The sequence below is a fragment of the Leptonychotes weddellii genome, chromosome 15 (assembly GCF_054177405.1).
Source record: "Leptonychotes weddellii isolate Sample4059 chromosome 15, ASM5417740v2, whole genome shotgun sequence".
Classification (NCBI taxonomy): domain Eukaryota; kingdom Metazoa; phylum Chordata; class Mammalia; order Carnivora; family Phocidae; genus Leptonychotes; species Leptonychotes weddellii.
This window is the reverse complement of record NC_138383.1, coordinates 10,543,035-10,564,480: the sequence shown is the minus strand read 5'-3', so window position 1 is coordinate 10,564,480 and position 21,446 is coordinate 10,543,035. Positions and strand designations below refer to the sequence as shown.

At 52.0% G+C, this 21,446-nt stretch overlaps 2 protein-coding genes across 8 annotated transcripts in view; one reads left to right on the top strand and one right to left on the bottom strand.

The window, feature by feature from the left end:
- Window positions 1-6: 6 nt before the first annotated feature.
- The window catches only part of LOC145717300 (uncharacterized), a 59,235-nt gene continuing 37,795 nt past the window's right edge, over window positions 7-21,446 (top strand). Inside the window, exons 1-4 of one of the 7 annotated variants that reach the window (XR_014140425.1) lie at window positions 661-1,120; window positions 1,525-1,615; window positions 4,419-4,540; window positions 4,760-6,945. Coding sequence is in view for 1 of the 7 variants with exons in the window: in XM_081804645.1 (XP_081660771.1) it covers window positions 925-1,063; window positions 1,525-1,615 (230 nt within the window). In the remaining 6 variants the exon portion in view is untranslated. The other 6 variants (XR_014140424.1, XR_014140423.1, XR_014140422.1 and 3 more) reach the window with 6 other exon arrangements.
- Window positions 5,736-21,446, bottom strand: part of WIPI1 (WD repeat domain, phosphoinositide interacting 1) — a 59,837-nt gene continuing 44,126 nt past the window's right edge. Inside the window, exons 5-13 of the mRNA XM_006741897.3 lie at window positions 17,885-17,982; window positions 17,443-17,535; window positions 16,409-16,479; window positions 15,737-15,844; window positions 11,412-11,576; window positions 10,537-10,644; window positions 9,748-9,866; window positions 9,139-9,239; window positions 5,736-6,259 (exon numbers count right to left, since the gene is read on the bottom strand). Coding sequence (XP_006741960.1) covers window positions 6,212-6,259; window positions 9,139-9,239; window positions 9,748-9,866; window positions 10,537-10,644; window positions 11,412-11,576; window positions 15,737-15,844; window positions 16,409-16,479; window positions 17,443-17,535; window positions 17,885-17,982 — 911 coding nt within the window. The 3' untranslated portion in view covers window positions 5,736-6,211. The remainder of the gene's footprint in view (window positions 6,260-9,138; window positions 9,240-9,747; window positions 9,867-10,536; window positions 10,645-11,411; window positions 11,577-15,736; window positions 15,845-16,408; window positions 16,480-17,442; window positions 17,536-17,884; window positions 17,983-21,446) is intronic.

The following is a 21,446-nucleotide window of genomic DNA, read 5'->3' as shown; positions in this document are numbered from 1 at the left end:
GAGGACCCATCTTCAGCGGTGATTCATGTGTAAATTTGCCAGCCTTCTTCCTCTGTTGATAGAAACAAGACCGCCCTGGCCAGTCTGCACGAAGGGAAACAAAACCCATCCCGGTTTCCGAGCCGGAGCCAACCTGAAGTTTTGCTTCCTCTTCCTCTTGGATTTTGCAAGTTGCCTCTGGTAACGCTGCATAAATATCCTGGACGTGGCAGCCCACCCTGTTGGAGTGTCTGTGACTGAGACTCAAATCGTGTCCATGACTTGAACCAGCGGAGCGCGACTCCCACTTCCTGGATGTCTGAGTGCGTCTTAGGTCGGTGGACAAGATGATTTTCCAAGTCCCCCACTTCCTGCCTTCTCCAGAAGGAAACCGAATGGCCTCCTGCAGTGACGGGCTTGGCTTCCTGCAGGCCTGGCAGAAGAGTGGGTTTTGAGTTATGACTTCTTTTCCTGTTTGGAAGGAGCCTGCTGTCATCACGCTGGCTGGGGGCCTTGCGGGGACTGTCACGAGAGCAGAGCACGGAAGCTGCAGGTGTGGGAGGAGCCCCGCCCTTGGCATCCTCTCGCAGCCGGGAAACTTGGGGGGACGGCTATTTACTGCTCCAACAGATGTTTCTCATTTTTTTTTTAAGCCCCATGGAAACTTTGAATCGCGTAAGCGCCTTTCCAGTGATATATATTGGTCATGATTCATACCACGGCGGTCTCCCGCTTGCAGCCCAAACCCACCAACTGACCAAGGACACCGGTCATTTATTTTCTACCAGACCCCGCCCTTGGCAAAGCCCGAATTAGGTGTTTCCACTCTGTAGGGTGATTCTTTCATCGATGGCCTGATGAGGGAGTTTCCTCAGTCTGAGTGGGGTGGGATTGAGTCAAAGGTGAGGACATCCATGTTTGGCTGTGCCCAGTTCTGGAGAAATCATGCGGAGCTGTCCTCTCGAGGATGCCTTCTTATGCCACCCTTGCTCCAGGGAGAGCGAGAAAATCAACTGGATGCTGAAGAAGCCGTTTTTCCAAGGAGATCTGAGGAACACCTGCGTCAGAATCCCTGGGAAGATCTGTAAGACAGGCAGGTCCCCAGGCCCTATCTTGAACCTGAGGGCTGGGGCCCCAGCGTGTGTGTGACCCGGCGCAGTCACATCCCCCCCGCCCCCCGCACTTAGGACAGCCCTGCAGCTGGTTTCAAGAGCAGGTGCTGTGCCATCTTGAAATTCTTCAATGTTGAACAAGCTTTTTCTCACTTTGATTTTGCACTGGACCCTGTGCATTCTGTAGCTGGTACCAGGCCTAGGAATCTGACCACAGCGGCAGCCCACTCTGATTAATTAACTGGCCAAATAGCTACTTCGTGGAGGCCCCCCAGGGGGTTGGCCGGTGTGGCCCACAGGCCCGTGTTGGTCAGTGTTTCGGGCCAGGGTGGGGTGGGCCTGGTGGGCCAGACACCATGACAGAGAAAGGAATGCTTTCCAGGGAGTATCCAGCATGGCTGTCTGGTTAGGAAGCTCTGTTCCTCTTTCCCAGGTGCTGTTTCACCCCAACAGTGGGGCGGCTGGAGAGTACGGAGCCCTTCAGACAGTCCGCCTGGGGCACTACAAGGCCTTCTACATCAGCGGTGAGTCTGGTGTCCCCTGCCCGGATCCCCCCGGAGGCCTCCAGGAGTGAGTGTGGGCTGCCCTCCTTCAGGGAGCTCTCAGCACCTAGGGACCCCCAGCACAGGTCATCTGTCCCCACAGATAGGAAAACAAGGGCTTTCTACCGTTGGCTGACATTTCCAGCAAGCTCGGAGCTGGTCAGCACACTTAACACAGTTCCTTTCCACCCGAAGAATGTTTCATTCCATTGTTACGCTTTAAATGCCAGTTTGGCTGAACATGAAATGGGAGCTCAGAGATATTTTTTTTTTTTAAAGATTTTATTTATTTTTTAGAGAGCGAGCGAGAGAGAAACAGCATGAGAGGGGCGAGGGTCAGAGGGAGAAGCAGGCTCCCCGCTGAGCCGGGAGCCCGATGTGGGACTCGATCCCAGGACCCTGGGATCATGACCTGAGCCGAAGGCAGACGCTTAACCATCTGAGCCACCCAGGCGCCCGGGAGCTCAGAGATATTTTAAAGTGTAATTTACTGGACAATAGACTGTTTCAGAAAATAGACTTGAGAGGTCGAGTTAGCAAACTGACAGCAGTCTCTCTGCATCTTGGTTCACTCGCTGACCATCTTAAATGTATATTGTAGAAATGTGATACTGGGTCAGGATGGTTCTCAGAATCTTCCAGTGGCTTCTTGCTGCCCACTGAGTTCAGGGTCCTTCCAGCCTGGGTCCCCACACTTTTCCAGGGTCAGTTCTCCAAGAGCAACGACCTTCTTCCTTGGCCTCATATCAAAACCTCTCTCAGCTGCAAGGGCCTCACATCAAATTCTAGGACCCCGGTCATAAAACTCTCTCTCATCCTCCCGGCTGGGTACAATTTGGAAAAACTCTGATAATGATCACGTTCTGCCATATATGCCAGTCATTTGGGTACATGTTTGTTTGGGTTTTTTGGAGGGGTTTGGAGGGGGTCCATGTTGTATTTCCCTTACTAGTTTTGAGCTTTGTAAGATACTTTGTTTTTGTTGTCTTTAAGTGCTGAGCACAGCATCTCATACCTCGTAGGGACCCTAACATTTTTCTTTTAGTGAATGAAAAACAAAACAAAACAACAAAACAAAATCCGGGACCTGGTGCAGATTCCAATTTGATTCAGTTGTTTCGTGTTAGAGCGTTCCAAAGAATTATATAATAAAGAAATGATTTTCCCTGAGTATAAATACGTGATCCCGAAGAAAATGTGGCATTAAAACAAAACAAGTTCTTTGAGTTCATAACTTGAGGGATATTAAAAAATGCCACAAGAATTATTGATTCTCCAAAACCTAAAATACTGGTTTGTCAGATATTTGTTATGCTTTCAGATGGAAAGTTTCTAGATTACAGTCCTTACATTACATTATCTCAGAGGTATGGCTTCTCCAGGCTGAGTTAATTTCAGAAGTCACAGCCCTGCCAGAAAGCCCTTGGCACCACAGGATCGGAATCCTGAATGTTACTATGAAGTAACTGGACTGTTTAAAACGATCTCAATCGGACAGGAATTATGATACCCAGGGGAGGGGAGGTCTCTTCTTCTGAGGAGTCACTGAAGTCCCAGGAGCGTGAGCACGAGGATGGGGAGGACGGACCTCTCAACAGCTGGGTGTGTGTTGGGGAGGAAGAGTGGGACATGTTCTGATCTCTCCCTTCCCCTTCTCTTTGAAAATCCACATCCTTATTACTTAAAACTATTTCAGATAAATGACATGTCTTGACATCTATTGCCTTAGATTAGAGAATGATGTGGAGGGAGTTTATCCACGGATTTTGAGGCTTTTCCTCTCTGGCTCCCTCCTCCTTCCTGAGATTTCTACTCATCCATTTTCTCCCGTTCTGGCAGCCCTGAGCTCTGTCCCTGGACACCTCAAGCCAAAGAGACGACACCTTTCTCCCTGGGCTCTAGCTGCTCCCTGCTGCACCGGCAGAGGGGTGTCTCTAGGCGGGGTGGGAAACTCTTAAAATGCAGACCCAACTCCCTGCGGCCTCTGTCTTTCAATGATCAACTTCTTTTCGGTTTCTGCCTCCCTTGGTCATTTGCTGGTGCCTTCAGTTTTTTTTTTTTCCTAACTATGTTGCCTAGAATTTAGAAGTGTTATCCATAGGAAGGCTGGTTCCATGCAAGCTCTTCCATGATCCTCTAAGTGGAAGTCTTACATTTTCATAAGAGGCGTCCGTCCTAGCCCTTGCTCGACTGATTGCAAACCTCATTCGCTGCCCTTTACTGGCAGTGAAGAGGAGCCAAATTGGACTCCAAATTCTAGGCAAAGACAGGGACTCTTACGTTCTGCTGAACGACCTGAATGAATGTCAACCATAGGAGGAAGACCACTAAGGAGGGCTGCCTAAAGGCTGTGTGATTTGCCCATTCTTCTCTCCCTGGAGGAGGAGCTCCTGGAAAAGTTTCTCTCACACCTCAGGTCCTGAAAAACCTTGGCTTCCCCTGAGTAACTGATAAGTTTCTACCCTATTGTTGGGCTGCTAGGAAGCTCAGAGGCAAAGTAGGCTTCAGGAACTGCTGTCTTTCTGATGGCTGTCCTTTGCCTGGATTCCTTTTGTTTATTCGATTGTATTATATTAACTTCTGCCAGATACCTTAACTGCTTTTTGTATGGAAAAGGCAAAAAAAAAAAAAAAAAGTCACCTGAATCATCAACAGCTAAGGATGCAGCCATGACTCCATTTTTGTTACTCCTCTTCCGAGGCTGCCTTCATAGCCAGATTCGAATTCATACACGAATCTCAACTGCAACCCAAAGTGAAATGACTCACCTTGCCTTCCTGCCCAGTCCACCAAATTGAGGATTTTGGTGTTCAAGAAATCAGTGTTCGGAAGAAAAAAAAAAATCTTACTTCCTCGCAAAGGGTGGAGACGAGAAATCCCTGACTGGCTGTCGAAAGGGCTCTGAAGGCAAGTCCGGGAGAAGTTCGAAGTCATTCTGGCCGGTGGGAGCATCACTGGAATGAGCACCTAAAATCTCAAGGTGGTTTCTTTGACAGGCAGAATAATCATTTGAATATTCAAGTCCTGGGATGGTTGGGTTAGTGTATAATCAATCACAGCTCTCCTCTTTCCAATATAAGGCCAAAGCTGGGTCTGATGGGGTATTTGTTGTCACGCTCTCTCTAGGCGGAGCCAGAGCCTGTGATGGGGACGTGGGGCCTGAGCAGCATCATGAGCCTCCCCTGATTTTTAACCTAGAAGACGATGTTGCAGAAGCTGTGCCTCTGGACAGAGGTAGTGCCGAATACCAGGGCCTAGTGCCCAAGGTCAGAGAGGTTCTTGCAGATGTTCTCCTAGACATTGCTGTTGACAGCACCTCCAGAGCGGATTATACTCGCGATCCTTCCGTGACCCCCTGCTGCAATCCCCACCACGTCGCTTGCCGTTGCCAGAGCATCTGACGGACCGATTTTCCCCCAGGCAGAAGATGTCAGGAAGGGAGGGCAAGTTCCAGCTCCAGATGCTGTAAAAACCAAGTCTCAGAATTTTGTCCCGCAGCCCCCGCGTTGCGCCCCCCGCAGGCCCTCCTGCGTGCGGAGCTCGGGAGGAGAGCACCCAGGCTTCGGGGTTAGCCCTGGTTCAAGACCCTGGCTTTTGAACATGGGTGATTATTTAACCTAGCTCGCGAGCTGATTTTGGGGACGAAAGAAGGTGATTTACGAAAATGCCTGCCACATGACCTGCCACGGCACAGGCACTGAATGCATTTTAGTTTCCTTCTTCTGTACCCAGTTTGGCTGGTCGCTTTAGGATAGGTTCATCCCAGCTGGGATCTAGGGCACTGCTTCTCTATCTTTAATATGCATACCTCTCAGCTGAGAGCTCGTGGAAGGGCAGGCTCTGACTCAGTAGGTCTGGGGTGGGGCCTGAGATGCTCCATTTCTGGGCGGCTGCTGGGGGGTGCCCTGAGCAGCATGGATGCAGACTTAGGACAGAGTTAGATGTTTCCGAGTCTCAGCGCAGAAGAGCCCACAGATAAATCCACGGCCCTGCCCGCCTCCCTCCTCCCCTGTTAAAGATCAAACGACTGTATTCTAAAGATTTTAGGCATCCTTCCTGCTTCCTAAAACCAGTAAGAAATAAAAATTTAAAACCTCAAAAATGCATTGCCATGATTTTATTATTAGCATCCTAAATGGGACTCAAAGGTAATAAATGACTTATTGCAATCACTGCAAAAATACTTTGCCTGGCTGAAAACAGTCCTCTATATGTATGTAATATACAAGAAATACAATTCAAAGAGATTTTCCTATAAGTACATTTTTACATGGCATACATTTAAAAAGGATGCCCTTTAACATAGGAAGTTCCGGTTATAGACCAATACGGTTAGTTAGCATCGACACTGTGGCTGTAACGTATTTCGAATAGCAGGATGTGTACATGGTGTCTCCCGTACCCACTGGCAACCAGGGCAGAGGAGAGCTTGGAGAGCCGTGAACCACGTCCCGTGGCTTAAGCGGTGGCACCTGCCCCCCTTTGCGCACACACAATTGTACTCCATTCTTCCACCTTCCTTGTTTTCTCCAAAACCACCTGATAGGGGGTGTCCTGATTTCTGAGGTGCGCTTCTCATCATGACTGCTTCGTTTTGCCCTTCTGACTTCCACGGCACAAGATTATCTACCAAAATCAAAACAGAATGGCCTTACTCTTTCCAGGAAGAGGCGGTTAGGCAGGCTGCATTATCAACAGATCTGTGCCCATGCGGGGTCAGCAGGGGGAGGCTGGGCACTGCAGAGGTTTTCCGTATGTCCACAGACTGACCCTCACTCAATGGCCACAGAAAATCCACCCATCTTACTTAGGTGTAAACGAGTATGGCACAGTTTCAAAAAATACTCTGTATAAAATACGTGTGTATGTGTATTTATATGCATATGCTTTTTTTTTTTAAAGGCTCATCTTACTTGTAAACACAGACTGCTAAATCACTATTAAAAAGTCAGTAAATACCCTTGGTCCCAATTCCCTTACTCTTGCTCAAGAGAATAAGACTAGTGTCAGAAGATACGCAGACTTGTAAAGATTGGCGTGTTCTTGCAACAAAAACTGCTTCCTGAATATGGCACCTTTCTAAGGTACCAGAAATGATCAGTTCTCTTCTCTCATTGTTTATGGAGCAAAGTAAATCTCGAGGAGATAAGAGTGATCATATCCAGGGAAGTGTGAGTATATTAAAAAAAAAAAAAAAAAGACCCACTCGCAATGCCTGTGTTCTGAAGGCAAAGGCCCGGGGAGCCCCTCGAGATTAGCTGGGCAAGGCCATGATCTGAACCGAAAGAGAAGGGATTTAAACCAAGCTGAGACTCCAAGACGCTTTCACAATCCCGGAAGTTTTGAAGGGATGTGGGTAGAGGTGTGAATTCTGGCCGGGTACCCATAATAGGCCTACCGATGCAGAATAAGGCAGGGAGAGGAGCTGTACAGCACCTCCTCTCCCGTTGGACATTGTTGCCAACAAGGGCGTGAGATGGTCCATATCGAGGGGACATCCCCGTGGCCCTCACGCCTCTGACCCCCATGTAGTGAGATGGAGAAGGCTGTCTGCCACGACATCGGGAGCGTGCAGAAGCTCGGTCCTGTCCTCCCCGTCTGCCTGCAGGCTGGAGGGCAGGGCTGGGGCCTGACGGCCCCCCATGACCCCAACCACCAGCTCTAGGGTCTAACAGGGATCTCATTCAGTGATCACTGCTCTCACTGGCAGGAAGCCTTCCTTGTGTCTAAATAAAAATCCCGGATGCAAGTTAAACCAACTTTCACACATTTGGTCCTTAAGAGAGAGACAGGACAAGTGGCTCAGACCCAGCTTCCTGGCAGTGTTTAGGTGAACAGGCCTCTTGACAAGTTCTACCACTAGATTTTAAGCATCTCCATTTTTTTTTTTATCTCCAAACAAATGATCTACACAGTGTACCTATTATTTTATACAGGTGTTCTTTGGCAGGGGACCACCTCCTGAAAGCCGGTATCTGAAGTACTCCAATTGTGTGAGTACAGAGGCTGTAGGGTTTACTTTGATGACCCTTAAGGATCTAATTAATAACCTAATAGTCTTTTGTAGCAGTCACAGACTTTCACCAAAATTACTGTAACGGAACCTAGTGGGTGAAGGCTCTAAATCCGGACAGAGTGGGACACATTTATCCCCACTGCATCTGCTCTGCTCTGGTTCCTAGAAGATACAACATCAGGTAAATGACCGCCAACTTTTGGCGGGGGACGGAAGAACTCCCCTTATGGCTAGTCGGGGCATGAGAACCCAAAGGCCAAACAACTGGTTTATCAGGAGGCAGCAAGCCAACAGCTGTTTTTATATTTATAATGAGTATTTTAAAGAACCACTGTTCTCCACCCCTAAAATATAAACTGGACTTGTTGGCACTGGGTTTGGCAACCTGTTAAAAGCCAGATATGTAAATCTCAAGCTGCAATCCACAGAGCCTTTATGGGCAATCCCAAACCCAGCCCTCTTGTCATGCACGGAGGGCCCCAAAACAGCCTTTTTTTTTTAAAGCTGACTGGGCTTACCAGATTGTCCCAGGACTTATACAAGAAAGAAACTACGCCTGCACCCCATCCTTTTGCAAATGGAATTTCAACTGACGTGAAATAACGCTCAGGAGAAAAACACCACAGACCAGGACCTAACGGGCCCTGAGGCAGCGCCCAGTCTGGCTCCAGGAGGGTGACTCCGTCGGCTAAGTCTGGGCCCCGACACGGCTTCCAAGTCTAAACGATTTTTGGTTTATCTGTGCCACTCTTTAACCTCAGCTCACGAGAGCCGTCTGCGTGTTGCTCGAAATGGAAGCTTGAAGAGTCAGAAGCTAAGGAGGCCCTGGCAGCCCCCCAGGGCGAGAATCCTCTTTGGCCGGGGATGCTGGAAGAAGCCAAGCCTTGCACCCGGCCAAGCCAGAGGGCGCTCGCTGCCAGAACGGCTGAAGCAGGATGCAGGGAAAGGCAGGGGAGCGCTCCACTGAGCCTCCCACCCTCCACACGGCCGCAGGGAGCCTGGGGTCAGCCCAGGGGGCCGTGAGAGCCGGAGGAGGGTGGGGGTCTAGCTCCCTTGCTGAGCACAGCGGACCCAGCCCTGTTAGATCATCGTCTTTAGCAACAAGGCGGCAGTATTCTGCAAGGACATCCTTAAAGGAGCCTCAGGAAAACGGGAGTTTACGCAGGCACGAATTCCTCCTGTGAGCAGCACAGAGACTGCCAGGGAAGCCAAGTTAAGGATTCCAGGCCCCCGAATGCAGTGAGGCCGCTGCGACTCCCTGGATTAGTATTCGGTTATTCGAATGCTGCCAGCTTTAGCCTGACACCTGCCGGCTCGTCCGTGGGGCCTGCAGCATAGAGCACCCGCTATGGCTTTCTGACTGTTAGAGGGGAGGTTAGCTCTTGCAGCACCAGAGAACAGGGAAAGTGACTTCGCCTCCTGCCCGAGGTGAACGTTTCCTTCTAAGCACACAGACCGAGCCACTCTTTTAGGGATTCCTATTGCTCACAGGGGGGAATTCATTCTCATCATCAAGACACACTGGTCCCGTCGCAAACTCATGTTCAGGAATAACCTCTCCTCGGAGGGCTCCGCCGTCCTCAGAATAACCTGGAAACCAAGAATGAGACATGAGAGAAGCCCCACGGTCTGCCCTTCTTACGCCATGACCCCGGGGCGGGACCTCCAGGGAACCCACGGGAAGCTGCCTTTGCTCGGAAGCTAAGCGGGGTCGGGCCTGGTTAGTACTTGGATGGGAGGCCTTTGCCTTTTTGAACGGAGAGACTGCTTCAGATGAGTCAAAATCCCCACCGGGTGTGGCCTCTGAGCCCCCGGAGGGGCTGTCCTGACCCACCCTCTACCCCAGGCACCTCCAACTCTCCACCTGTTGCCAGTTCTCAGAGAGAGCAACGGTTGACACTGCTTGTGGGGCAGGCGACAACTTTGGGCTCTGCCTGCCAGGTTTAGGGACCTGACTTTAAAAGGCTGCTCTCGTGGCCGCCCCTGGGAGGAGGTAAGTGGCTCAGGGAGAGCGTTCCGTCCGTAGGTGACGGAGAAGACAGCGCTGTGAGAAACGCGCCCCCGCGGCGCCCCCGGCCAGGCCCCCACAGCCACTCACCTGGCACCGTGGAGGCGGCCAAGGTGCTCGGTCTGGCTACAGTTGCTGCGTAAGACTGAGGTAATGAAGGTCTGAGGTCATTTTCTTTATTTTCTTCTGTTGTTCCTGAGCTGAGCAAGCTAATTGCAGCAGTTTGGGGGGGGGGTGCGAGGGGAGGGAGGAGAGAAGAGAGATCATCACATACCCAGGCTATGGCCAGAAGGAAAAGCACTAGGAAGCTCAGGCTTGCCCACTCGAGCTTATAGAGCTAGCCGGACACTGCTGGGTCACGTGACCTGCCAGTGACCTTCAACGGCTGGGGGTCAATCATGCAACTTCACAATGACCCCTTTCTCTAATATTTACTGAGCGAAGATCGGCCCTCGGCTCTTCCTGATGCACCTGGCAAGGACGCTAAGCCAGGCTCGCGAGGGGGGGCTCCGAGGCCGAGGGGGCAGGGGCAGCTGGTGCTGTCCTGTCACAGCAGGTAGAGGTCGCCTTGCTCTCGGTCACAGACGTCAAGAGAACTTCTCGATTCAGTCTGGGCACCATTTTTGAGCACCCATTACGTATGAGGAGAAAAGGCCGCAGGGAGACATTCCCTTTCTTCGAGCGCTTTTCCAGAAGCGTCCTGAGTGGTGAGGGCGCCTGACATGGAGCCCAGCACAAAGCGGGTGCCCGCTCGAGGTTTGCCCCTGAGAAGGCCAGTGAGGAAGATAAGCGAGCGCCCTGAAGCTCGTCGTTCCTGGCCCCGCGACAACCCGCCGCAACCCGCTGTTCAAAGGCTTTTGTGAAAACCAGTCTCTTCACCTGTGGGTCTTGATTAAGACACATTCTCCTCCGTCCTGAGGGTCCAAATTGTAGATGTAAAGGTGTCCATCGGACGATGCGACCAGCAGCCTCGGCAGTTTCTGGATCCTAAGAGCCAAGGGAAACACGCGCCGTGATGACAACAGAGCCGGGGAACGGAGCAGCTTCCCCCTGCCGCTTCTCCTGCCATCAGAGACCCGTACCCGGCCCGCGGGCCCCCGGTTCTGGGTGTCTGGCTATTTCTCGGCATTCTGACCCTGGTGATTTACCTCGAGGATTATTTCTTGTCTTTGAAAATACTTGTGGGAGTGAGACAAAAGGAGGTGCATGCATGCTATTCCTCCGTGAAAAACCACTGCCAGCAAAAGCCTCCGCTGACCTGAGCGGGACACAGCCCCTGGCTTACGTGGGTTCCCGCCTTTAACAGTGACAGAAAGGACAAAGGACAAAATTGGCTCACCGCGTTGCTGGCTAGTTTCATCAAATTAAAAAAAAACGTTTATTAGCTTCTTTAACAAACTCCTTTAAACCACTTAGAGCCAAGCCCAGAGGTGTCTGAAGCCAGACCGTGGAACTAGAGCCTTGTTACAGAGTTATATAAGAATGGGAATTGCTTTCAAGACAGTGTCATTATCACCGGAAAGTTGGGGTTCCCATGCCAACTTCCTGCCGTGCCCCCCCCCCGCCCCCAGAACACGCATGACGACCGGGGAGGAAAAGCAACTGACTTTACACGGCAGGCTTCGAGTCTGCTCGCCCTTCCTCTTGGCCATCTGTCCTTTGGCTCCCCGCACGTGTTTGGGGATTTTGCGCTCGGGGCAAACAGACCGGAAAAGGTTTTTGCCGGTAGGGGGGGTGGGCGGGGCCGTACGTACGTGGAGAGGGCGCAGATGTTCCTCTGCCCAGAGAAACTCAAACGTCCGGTGGCGAAGGCCCTGTCCTGGTTCATCATGTCTGACACCTGGGTGGGGAGGTAGTTGGAAGCAGCCATGAACATTTTTCCCATGTAGCCAGTCCAGGTCGAAGGCTCTTCTGGTCGGCTGGGGGAGCAAGGCACAGGTGGAGGTGAGACGCCCGCAGGCCTGGGCATCGGGCCAACTCTCCGCAGGCCCAGGCTCGGAGCTGCGCTCCCTGCAACAGGAAGGAGCTGGGCCTCGGGGTCACGTTCCGCCCACCGGCAACAGCTCGGGACGTACTGCGCTGGCAGAGCCAGAGGGCATCGAGGGCTTGTTTGTCCTTCGGAAGGGCCACTGCACAGCTGTTAAGAGGTTCCCCATGCTACCACTTCCCCACATTAAAGAAGTTGCACGCGACGATTAGTCTGATTTCCAGATTTCTAAGAAGGGGGCCAGCGAGATGGGATGGCTATCTGGACTCTGAGAACGAAGCTCAAGCCTGTCCCGGGCACACGGAAGAACAGAGCGATCTCAGGATCAAGGCCTCCCTGGCCAGACTGAGTGGGAAGCAAACCTCCGGGCAAAGTGCTTTGGGCGGTGTTTGATTACAGCCCTGAAGCCACCCGGGGCCCCAGTGATGCCCAGTGGTGGAGATAATTCAGAGGGACCTGGTGCGTCCCCTGCAGCCATCAGACTCCATCGCAGGGTGTCTGCCGGATGCAGGGGGCTGGCTGCTCTGTCATTGAGAGGTGGGAACGGGCGGGAGCACACCCCGCCTTCATGCTGTGCACACTGGGGGCGCATCAGGGACCAGGGTGGCCACACGCGCTCCTGGGAGCACCTGCTGAGAGGCCACTTGTCTACAGGGCCCAAGGCTGGTGGGGAACGCACGCTGCAGCTCAGAAGCACGGGGTTTATTTCTCACTCTGTTTACCAACCGGCTAGGTGGTCTCTGGACAAACCCCTCTGGGCCTTGATGTTTCCATCTGAAACCCAGGGCCCCTTTTAGGGGTTCCGCCATTATCTGTGATCCTGAGCATCACGAAACATACCTGTCCTGCTTGCCCTGGAGCTCTGTGCCAGGGGGTGGCATTTACAAAGATGCATACTGCCTAGGTCTGCGTTCCTGGGGCAGACACGGCACAGAGATATAAAATGTGAGGTGCCATGTGGAGGGTGCAGGTAGGAGCTACTCCAGGGCCACAGAGGAGGGAGAGGTGGATGGGAGTTCCTTCACCTCCCAGTTCCCATCTTCCTCTCTGGGAAACTGGGATAACCTCAGTCAGCGAACACATCACCTGGCAGGGCTGCCATGAGCACCGAACAGGTGACCCCCAGCCGAAGGGCTCACATCGTGCCTGGCCCATGGCAGACGCTATTTGATATGACGGTGTCTGCGCTGATTGGGGGTGTTCTGGGGGTGGTGGCCGCGGGGCTGGGCTCTGGAGGCAGGTCCAGCTCAGCTGTGGGGTGTGGTGGGACAGGATGGCAGGAGGGCCCCGCGGAGGCAGAGGCAGGTGAGCAAGGCCTCTGGGAGCCACGGCCAAGCCAGTCTGGCTCAGGTGCCCAAGGCGGGAAGGCCGCACAGCAGGTAAGGTGCACCAAGAAGGGGCCTTGAATGCCAGGCTGGTGGAGCTGGGACTTTATTCCCAGAGCTGAGGGGCAGCGGGTAACAGTTTCGGAGGAGGGAGGGTCAGGTTGAAAGGAACACTTCCAGAAAACTAGCCCACTGAGAAGATACAGGACGGACTGGTAAGAAGAGCCCAGAAGGAGTGAGACATGACCGAGCAGACAGGAGACGTTCAAGACTTGGTTCGGGGCAGCGGCCAGAGGAATGGGGCTGCAGAGGCCAGTGTGAGCCATCGTGGTGGCTTATACCTCATGGACGGCCGAGGGGAAGGTCAAGAGCCACTCAAGGGAGGAAGGGGTTGTTCCCAGCTCTCTGAGATCACTGACGGAACCCGGAGAGCCTGGGCAGGGAAACGAGTTCAAATGTCAACTTCCGGTCTGAAGCCCTAATAATGAACTCAGATGAAGACAGGGCTAAAGCAGTGGCTTGGGGTCCCTCTGTCATGGCGCCTTGGGATTGAAGGGCGTCCTAGCAGCCCAGCCGCCCTCCTGTGCTCCCAACTATCACAACAGCTCCCGAAGAGATCTGGGCTTACGTTTTACAAGCTGTCTGAAAAGTGAAAGAAAAGTCCAGAAAACAGATCAAAGCTCTAGGGAAACCATGCAGGGTTAGAAGAACTACAGGACAAACACTGAGCTCTGGGATGCCCATGAACAAGGGTGGACATTCACGGGGTTCCAGGAAGACTGAGGGAGGAAGCAGCCCCTGGGGTTTTGGACACCAGTGGGGGGATGAGGTTTCCCGAGAAAGAGCATTGCACTGGCCTGTGGAGGGAAGACGGAACCAGGCCTGAAAAATCCTTGGCACTTACTGACTGGGTTGCTGGTGCCCTTGGATGGAGTTTCAGAGGAAGGGGGACAGAAGCCAGGTGTGGGTGTCAGACAGACACACACTAATACATACATAACAGTAGCGGGGTACATGTCGGACCGACCTGCTGTACTGAACACACAGAACAGAGGCCGGGCACCATATCTTGAAATTAGGTGGAAAAAGTTTCTTTCTCATAGATGTTCTACCACGTTAGGAGGAGAATTCTTTCAGTCACAGAAGAGGGGCCTCTCTTGGCACAATTGTGAAACCCAGCGTGGAAGTTAAGTCCTTGGGACATTTCCTAGATGCCCCTGGAGTTTCTGCTCTGGAGCAGCTCTAGAAGCTTGGCAGGGTGTAAAAACGTGGCACTTCCATGTGGACCCTGGGACTTGCAGACGGGGACGGGCTTTGAGCAACAGGTGGAACTGCTCTGAAGCCCAGCTGCCTCAGGGATGAAACTTCTACTCCTGCCTTCCAGGGCTCTTGTGGGGAGCGGAGGGAGGCAGTGTGTGAAAAGACTCTAAACTACACAATGCTCTATCAATGTACGAGAGTCACTGTCATCGCCAACTCCACCACCTGCCTTCCGTGTGTCCCTGAGCTCATCGCTAACACCTCATGTTTCAATTTCCCATTATGGCACTAAAGAGTCAGGAGACATGGGGCATCCGAAGCATTTGCTATGCTACCAGAAGCAGGATCTTGACCTTGGGAAGAGGGCTGGCCAAGGTGACACTTCCACAGACAATGACGGTGGGGGGGGGAAGGGGGATCCTTTCCAGTGTGAGATATCTCCAAGGGTAGGCGTGGGCATGCGCACAGCAGGTAGTTACCACTGGGTTCGAGTGCTCACACGCTACCATGGATTTCCTAGGAATGGCCCCAGGATTCCATGCCCTGGTCCCTAAAACATGTGACAGTGACGAAGGAGCCATCTGGGGACTGCATCATGTTCTATGGCTCCGATCACCGGAGGCAGTGAGATTATCCAGCGGGGCTTGACCTAATCACAGGGGCCAGTGAAAGCAGAGCGGTCTCTCCAACTGGCCGCAGACCAGGAAGGCAGAAGGCAAAGCTGGAGCGATCCAAAGCACAGGAAGGGATCAGTGCAGCATTGCTGGACTGCAGGCTTCGTGAGCAGGGAAGCGGGTGGCCTCTCGAGCTGAGGGCCACCCCGGATGCGGGGTCCTCACCGGGGCAAGGACCAGAATTCTCACCAGGGACAGGACTGAGTTTGGAAGAGGGCTCCAAGCTCCAGATCAGGGCGGGGCTGCCTGGCACCTGGATTTCAGCCCCGTGCAACCCTGGGCGGAGAACTCGGCCGAGCCGTCCTGGACTAGCAAACTGTGACATAATGAACGTGTGCTGCCTTCAGCCATGAAGCCCGTGGCCACTCGGTGCGGCAGCAAGAGGAAAGGAATACCCACAGTGGAAGGCACGCCGCGCTCCGGCCCCAGGCGCCGCACTCGGTGGTGGGTGGGGCGGCGGGGATTCGCAGATTACTGTCCCAGCGCTTCGCTGCCCGATTCTTACTGTCTCCTGGGTGCCCGGCACCCCGCTGAACACTTTAGCTCAAGGAACTCACTCAGTCCTCACGCCCAGCCCAAGATGCATCGCTGATCATTTCGTGCTGAGGTGCAGAAACACTGAGTTACCTGCCTGGGTCTCCTAGCGCGGGGCAGCCGGGGGCAGAGCCAGGGTGTGAACTCGGAGGGGGGGGGGGGCGCCGGGTTTTGTGCTTCCGGGCATGACACCACCCCTTCGGGGAAGACCTAGCCAGGAAGGCCGAGTGCATGGCATTTGGAGAGAGCAGAAATCACTTAGGCCGGCCAGTCCGGCCCGCGCGGATTTGACGTCTGACCTGTTAGTGAGGTGCTCCAGCTTGAAGATGTGCACGGTCTCGGTGTTGCTGGAGGCACAGAGGAACTGCGAGTCCATGCTGAACACGAGCGAGCTGATCGTCACGTACCTAGGAGCGCAGCGACGCAGAGACAGACTCGTGAGCCAGAAAGGTGAGGGTGACTGCTCTCCGGTTCAAAACCAGCTGTGTAAGAAAACTCAGTGTGTCCTGGAGAGTCTAGGTCTTCTAAAATCCCCCCGACACTGTGTCATTCATATTTAGAAATTCACGCTGGGAAGATTCGTAAAGGGTCACAGTCTCGGGCGGGGAAGAAACAAGGCAGGGCCCTTCCTGTCATCTTGGACGCTCTCCAGCAGCTCTGTGCACCCGTCCTGCGGCCAACGCTACAGCCGCTAGGGTCCCAGCCCGTCACGCCTGACGAATTACTTTTGGATGGTGACTTGCTCGCTCTCTCTCTCTCTCCTTTGCTAGCTGCCCTCGCACATCAGCAGGGGGCTCCCGTGCTGAGGTCCTGTGCTAGGAGAGCGGCCGTGTTCTCAGGTCTACTAAGCACCCCGCACGGCGTCTCAGGGAGTTAAGCTCCTCCCTGCCTCCCCCCCACCCCACGGCCACCAGCCGTCCCCTGCGGGACTTGGGCGGCTACCGAAAACGGGTTTCACGGTGAACGCAGACCTTTTCATGCCTCTCCGAAACTCGTAGAGCTTTTGCCCGTCAGGTACAGAGAACACCCGTATGACGGTGCCCTGGAAAAGAGAGCAGGGGGACATTTCATACCATTAATGGCTTCAGACACAGATGTCCCTTCCGAAAGGTGCTTGTTTTATTGGTTCAGAACATCTGTCTCTGACGGGGAAACACCGAGTGTTGGGCACAGAGGCTTTTTTGTGTGTATATTGCCACAGAAGTAATTCTTGGACCGTGTGTGAAACACGGTTTCCCTTTTCCCTCCCCGCCCTAGCCCAAGGCTCTGTGTGTGTGGATGCTCACAATGCTTGTGCTTCCTAGAATATTCAGTCTCAGCCTCTCAAAATACACGTTTTTCACGGCATTTGAAATTCAACTCGATCACCTTCCCTGGCCATTCCAGTCGGAAGAGATCAATCTCTCCTGCTAAATAGCACAACATTTTGTCTACACGGTTTATGAAATGCAGCCTCAGGGTGTATCTAGGGAGGCTGTGCGAGCACGAGCACGCTTCTCAATAACACCGCAAGTTTCCCTGTCACGTATCTTGTATCTCGCATAGCCTAGGCCTTTTTGTCCGTTGAGTTAATACGTATCCATATACACAGCATGCACAGGGCAGAAGTTCCCCTCGGAAATGGATTCCAAGTAGGTCAGGGACTAGCCAGTCCTTGTCCCCAGTCCCAGCTCATCAGATCTTGGGCCCCAAGGGAGCCATCCAGCGGAGCCCCGACAGGAGAGCCCCAACAGCGGAGCCCCGACAGCGGAGCCCCAAAAGCGGAGCCCCTACAGGAGAGCCCCGACAGCGGAGCCCTGAAAGCGGAGCCCCGACAGGAGAGCCCCGACAGCGGAGCCCCAAAAGCGGAGCCCCTACAGGAGAGCCCCGACAGCGGAGCCCCGACAGGAGAGCCCCGACAGCGGAGCCCCGACAGCGGAGCCCCTACAGGAGAGCCCCGACAGCGGAGCCCCGACAGCGGAGCTCCGACAGCAGAGCCTGGTGAAGGCAGGGTGAGTGCACTCACTTTTTCAGAGGCGCTCGCTAGTTTGGAGCCCGAGGCATTGAAGGTGATGGCGGCCAGCGTCCCCTCGTGGGCAGCAATCGTGCAGACTGTTTTCTGTTGGTGACAAGGGAAGATGGATACTGATGCTGGGGAAGCGGGAAGATACATTTCCTCTCCCTCCCCTTCCTCTTTTCTTCCGAGATGCCCTCCTTCATCTGCTGGGCTCCCCACGTCTCTCTCTCTCTCTCTCTCCACCAGGCCATGTAAGCTGTATGTCCTTTTCTGGTCTATCTAGATTCTGCCTCCGTTTCTATCCCTCTTCCTGCCCTCGGGAAGGTGACAGCCAGCTGCAGGCCCGATGCCGAGTGATGCTGCCTCGGCTCCCCTTGCACGCGGCTCGCGGGACTTCCCGCAGCAATGCCGCCCTGCTCTGTGAAGCCGGCCGGGTGAGCTGCCAACTCACCAGGGAGTGTCCATCGTAAAGCACGATCTCGCCTGTAGTCAGGCTTCCAGGATAGGCCACGTACGAATTGGAATGGTTGATTGAGAGGGCACACAGACCTGGCAAAGAATGGACGGCAGATGAAAAGCAGTGTCCCTGGAGAGATCGGGCCTGGAAAGGGCATCAGAAAACAGCGCGGCTACAGCGCCGCCTACTGGCGAGGGGAGGAACGGCTTAGCCCATCTTTCGGTGGATTATTCTCGTGATCAAGGGAATCCCATAAAGTAAATTCACACTTGACACTGGCCGGGTCTTCTCCGCAGCAAAGCAGTCAGAACTCGGAATACTGACATGCTCTTCCTCACGTTTTACCACAGGGCTCTGAAACAACATCTATTTCTCTTTCATTACTCTCTAAGGCTATGAGAGAATTTACTCTTCTTGTTAATAAATCTTCCTACTGTGAACTTAGCCTTCCTGCAGGTGACTACCCGCGGCTGGCCAGTAATATCAAGTTGGAGAACCCAGGAGGTGGAGGGTGGGGGGAAAGACGTATTTAGAAACTGTCCATTTCTAAGCCAAATGTCTGCCTTGATAAGGGAAATGGGCAGCTCTAGAGACAGAAGTTCATTTGAGGGCTGGATCTTCAGTTAAGATGGAGGTCTGCCATTGAAACAAACTAAAGAAAGAGGACATTTTGGATTTAAGGTGCTTTGACCATATTCTGGAAGAGTAAACAGCCAATCACACCACTGAACCGACATAAATCATTTTCGTTTATAAGGAGACTCAAGTGGGGGGGGGAGAGTTCTAAAAGTATTTAAGTAAAGGATTTTCACAGCAATGGTCTGGATTAATAGTAGAGATGTGTGTGTGTGTGTGTGTGTGTGAGACAGAAGTGCATTCAAGGAATTGTTAGAACCAAAAGCATTATCAGAATAAGAACTTTGAGATTAGGCAAGAGAGACATCTTCTTAAATGAAAAAAGCAATTGACATCTTTGTTACAAGTTAGTGTATATGTGTACACACACACACACACGTTTTTAAAGTAGGCTCCGTGCCCAGTGTAGAGCCTAATTCGGGGCTTGAACTCACGACCCTGAGATCAAGATCTGAGCGGAAACCAAGAGTCGGACACTTAGCTGACTGAGCCACCCAAGCGCCCCACAAGTTAGTCTATTAAACGGGTTTCTTATGCAAGTATAAGAAAAACTTGACATCAGGCTAAAATGTACCCAACCTAATCTGCCAGCGGGAGGAGCAGAGAAGAAAATCCAACATTGAGAACTGAAACCAAGGTCCTTCTTCCCACTCCCTGGCTTTGATGAGGACAAAGCCAGGGCTGTGCTCTTACAACCTGCCACACGGAACTATGGGAGGAAAGTGACTAAGCACAGAGCCCTCACCTGCATGCTCTGGCATCCTGTAACCCCTGCCTGCACAGGATCCCTCTCAGCCCCAGCCTTAGGGAGAGAGTCAAGAATCTCACATCTTCCCAGTTTTGCTCTGGGAACCTCAATTCCCCATCTCATCTGGGCTCCTTGCAATCCAAGTGCAATTTCAAGAGCAGCTAGCAGGCGGAAGGCATTCTGGTCTTGTGAAACAGAAGGGAAGAGCAGGGGAGGTTGGGTTGGCTTGCCTGGTGGGTTCCCATAGGGCTGCATAGCAGAAGAGATGGCGAGACTGGACGTGGCAACTGGGGAAGGACTTGAGGACCACACCAAAGAGTTAAGACCTTACAAATGCAGTGGGTACGCGCTGGAGGTTTCTGAGCAGGTAGGTTTAAAAAAAGCAGTGTTAATCAAAACCACAATGAGGTACCACTTCACACCCACTAGGATGGCGATAATCAAAAAGACAGATAATTGGAACCCTCCTACGCTGCTGCTGGGAATGTAACACGGGGCAGTGCTTTGGAAAGCAGTCTGGCAGTTCCTGAAAAGGTTAAACACAGAGGTATCATATAAGCCCCAAATTCTACTTCTATATATAGCCAGGAGAAATTAAAACACCAGCCACATAAAAAGCAGTATCATTCATAAGAGTCAAAAAGTAGAAACAACCTAAACATCTATCAGCTGATGAATATGGGTAAATAATGTCCTTATGATGGAATACTATTAGACATAGAATACATGCTCTAACATGGAAGTGAAAGAAGCCTGATACAAAAGACTACATATTATATGATTCCCTTATATGTAATATCCAGAATAGGTCAATCTAGAGAGATGTAAAGTAGATTAGAGTCACCTGGGGCTGGGGACACGGGGTGGGGGGTGGTTAAGAGCTATGGGGTTTCTTTTTGGGGCGATGAAAAGGTTCTAAATTGATTGTGGTAATGGTTACACAACTCTATGAATATACTAAAAGCTACTGAATGGTGGACAGATCATATGGCATGTGAATTATAGCTCAACAAAGCTGTTAAGAAAAAAAAAAAAAAGGCAGGGTTTTAAGAATATCTCCTTGGCAGAGTTGGGCTGAGGACACAGAGTCAAGATCCAGGTCTGCCATCCACTGTAGGACTCTGGCTGGGTTATTTGTGGCCTTTTGAGGCTCACCTGTTTATTATCCATGACATGAGGGGGCTACCTACAGTGATCTTTCCAGCTTTGACATTCTAAGATGCCAAATCTTCATTTACTTACATCCTCCTTCTGAAAATATCAAGGCCCATCTTTGTGGCAGGGAGAACTAGGAGGTCTTTACTAACTTCCAGTTGCCCTGTAGTTTGTTTGTTTTAATTTAACTGACACAGACAACACGATATTAGTTTCCGATGCATGACATAACGATCGGGTATTTGTCTATACTGTATCTCGAGGGAGTGACAGTCTAGTGAGTCTAAGTAACATCCATCACCATACACAGTCATGAAATTTTTGTTCTCGTGATGAAAGCTCTTCAAGACTTATTCCCTTATCAACTTTCAAATATGCAATACAGTATTATTAACTATAGCCACCATGCTGGGCATTACATCCACATGACTTATTTATTTTATAACTGGAAGTTTGTAACTTTGGACCCTCTTCATCCATTTCACATCCCCCCCACCCAACTCCCCACCCCTGGCAACCACCAGTCTGTTCTTTGTACCCTTTCTTTTTTTTTAAAGATTCCACATTTAAGTGAAATTATCCAGTATTTGCGGCATTTGTCTTTCTTTGTCTGACTTAACCCACTTAGCATAATGCCCTCAAGGTCCCAAATGGCAAGATTTCCTTTTTTTTTTAAAATGCCTGCATAACATTCCACTGTACATACGTATATGCCACATTTTCTTTACCCATTCATCCAGTGGACAGGGTCCTTCCATGTCTTGGCTGTTCTAAATAGTGCTGCCACGAACATGGGGGCACAGGTTATCTTTCCGGGGTACTGTTTTCATTTCCTTTGGATAAACATCCAGAAGTGGAATTGCTGGGTCATGCGGTAGTTCCATTCTTAATTTTTTGAGGAACCTCCGTCCTGTTTTCTGCAGTGGCTGCACCAGTTTGCATTCTCACCCACAGCGCACGAGCGTTCTCTTTCCTCCACGTCCTCGCCGGCACTTTGGATCTCTGTCTTCTTTTTTT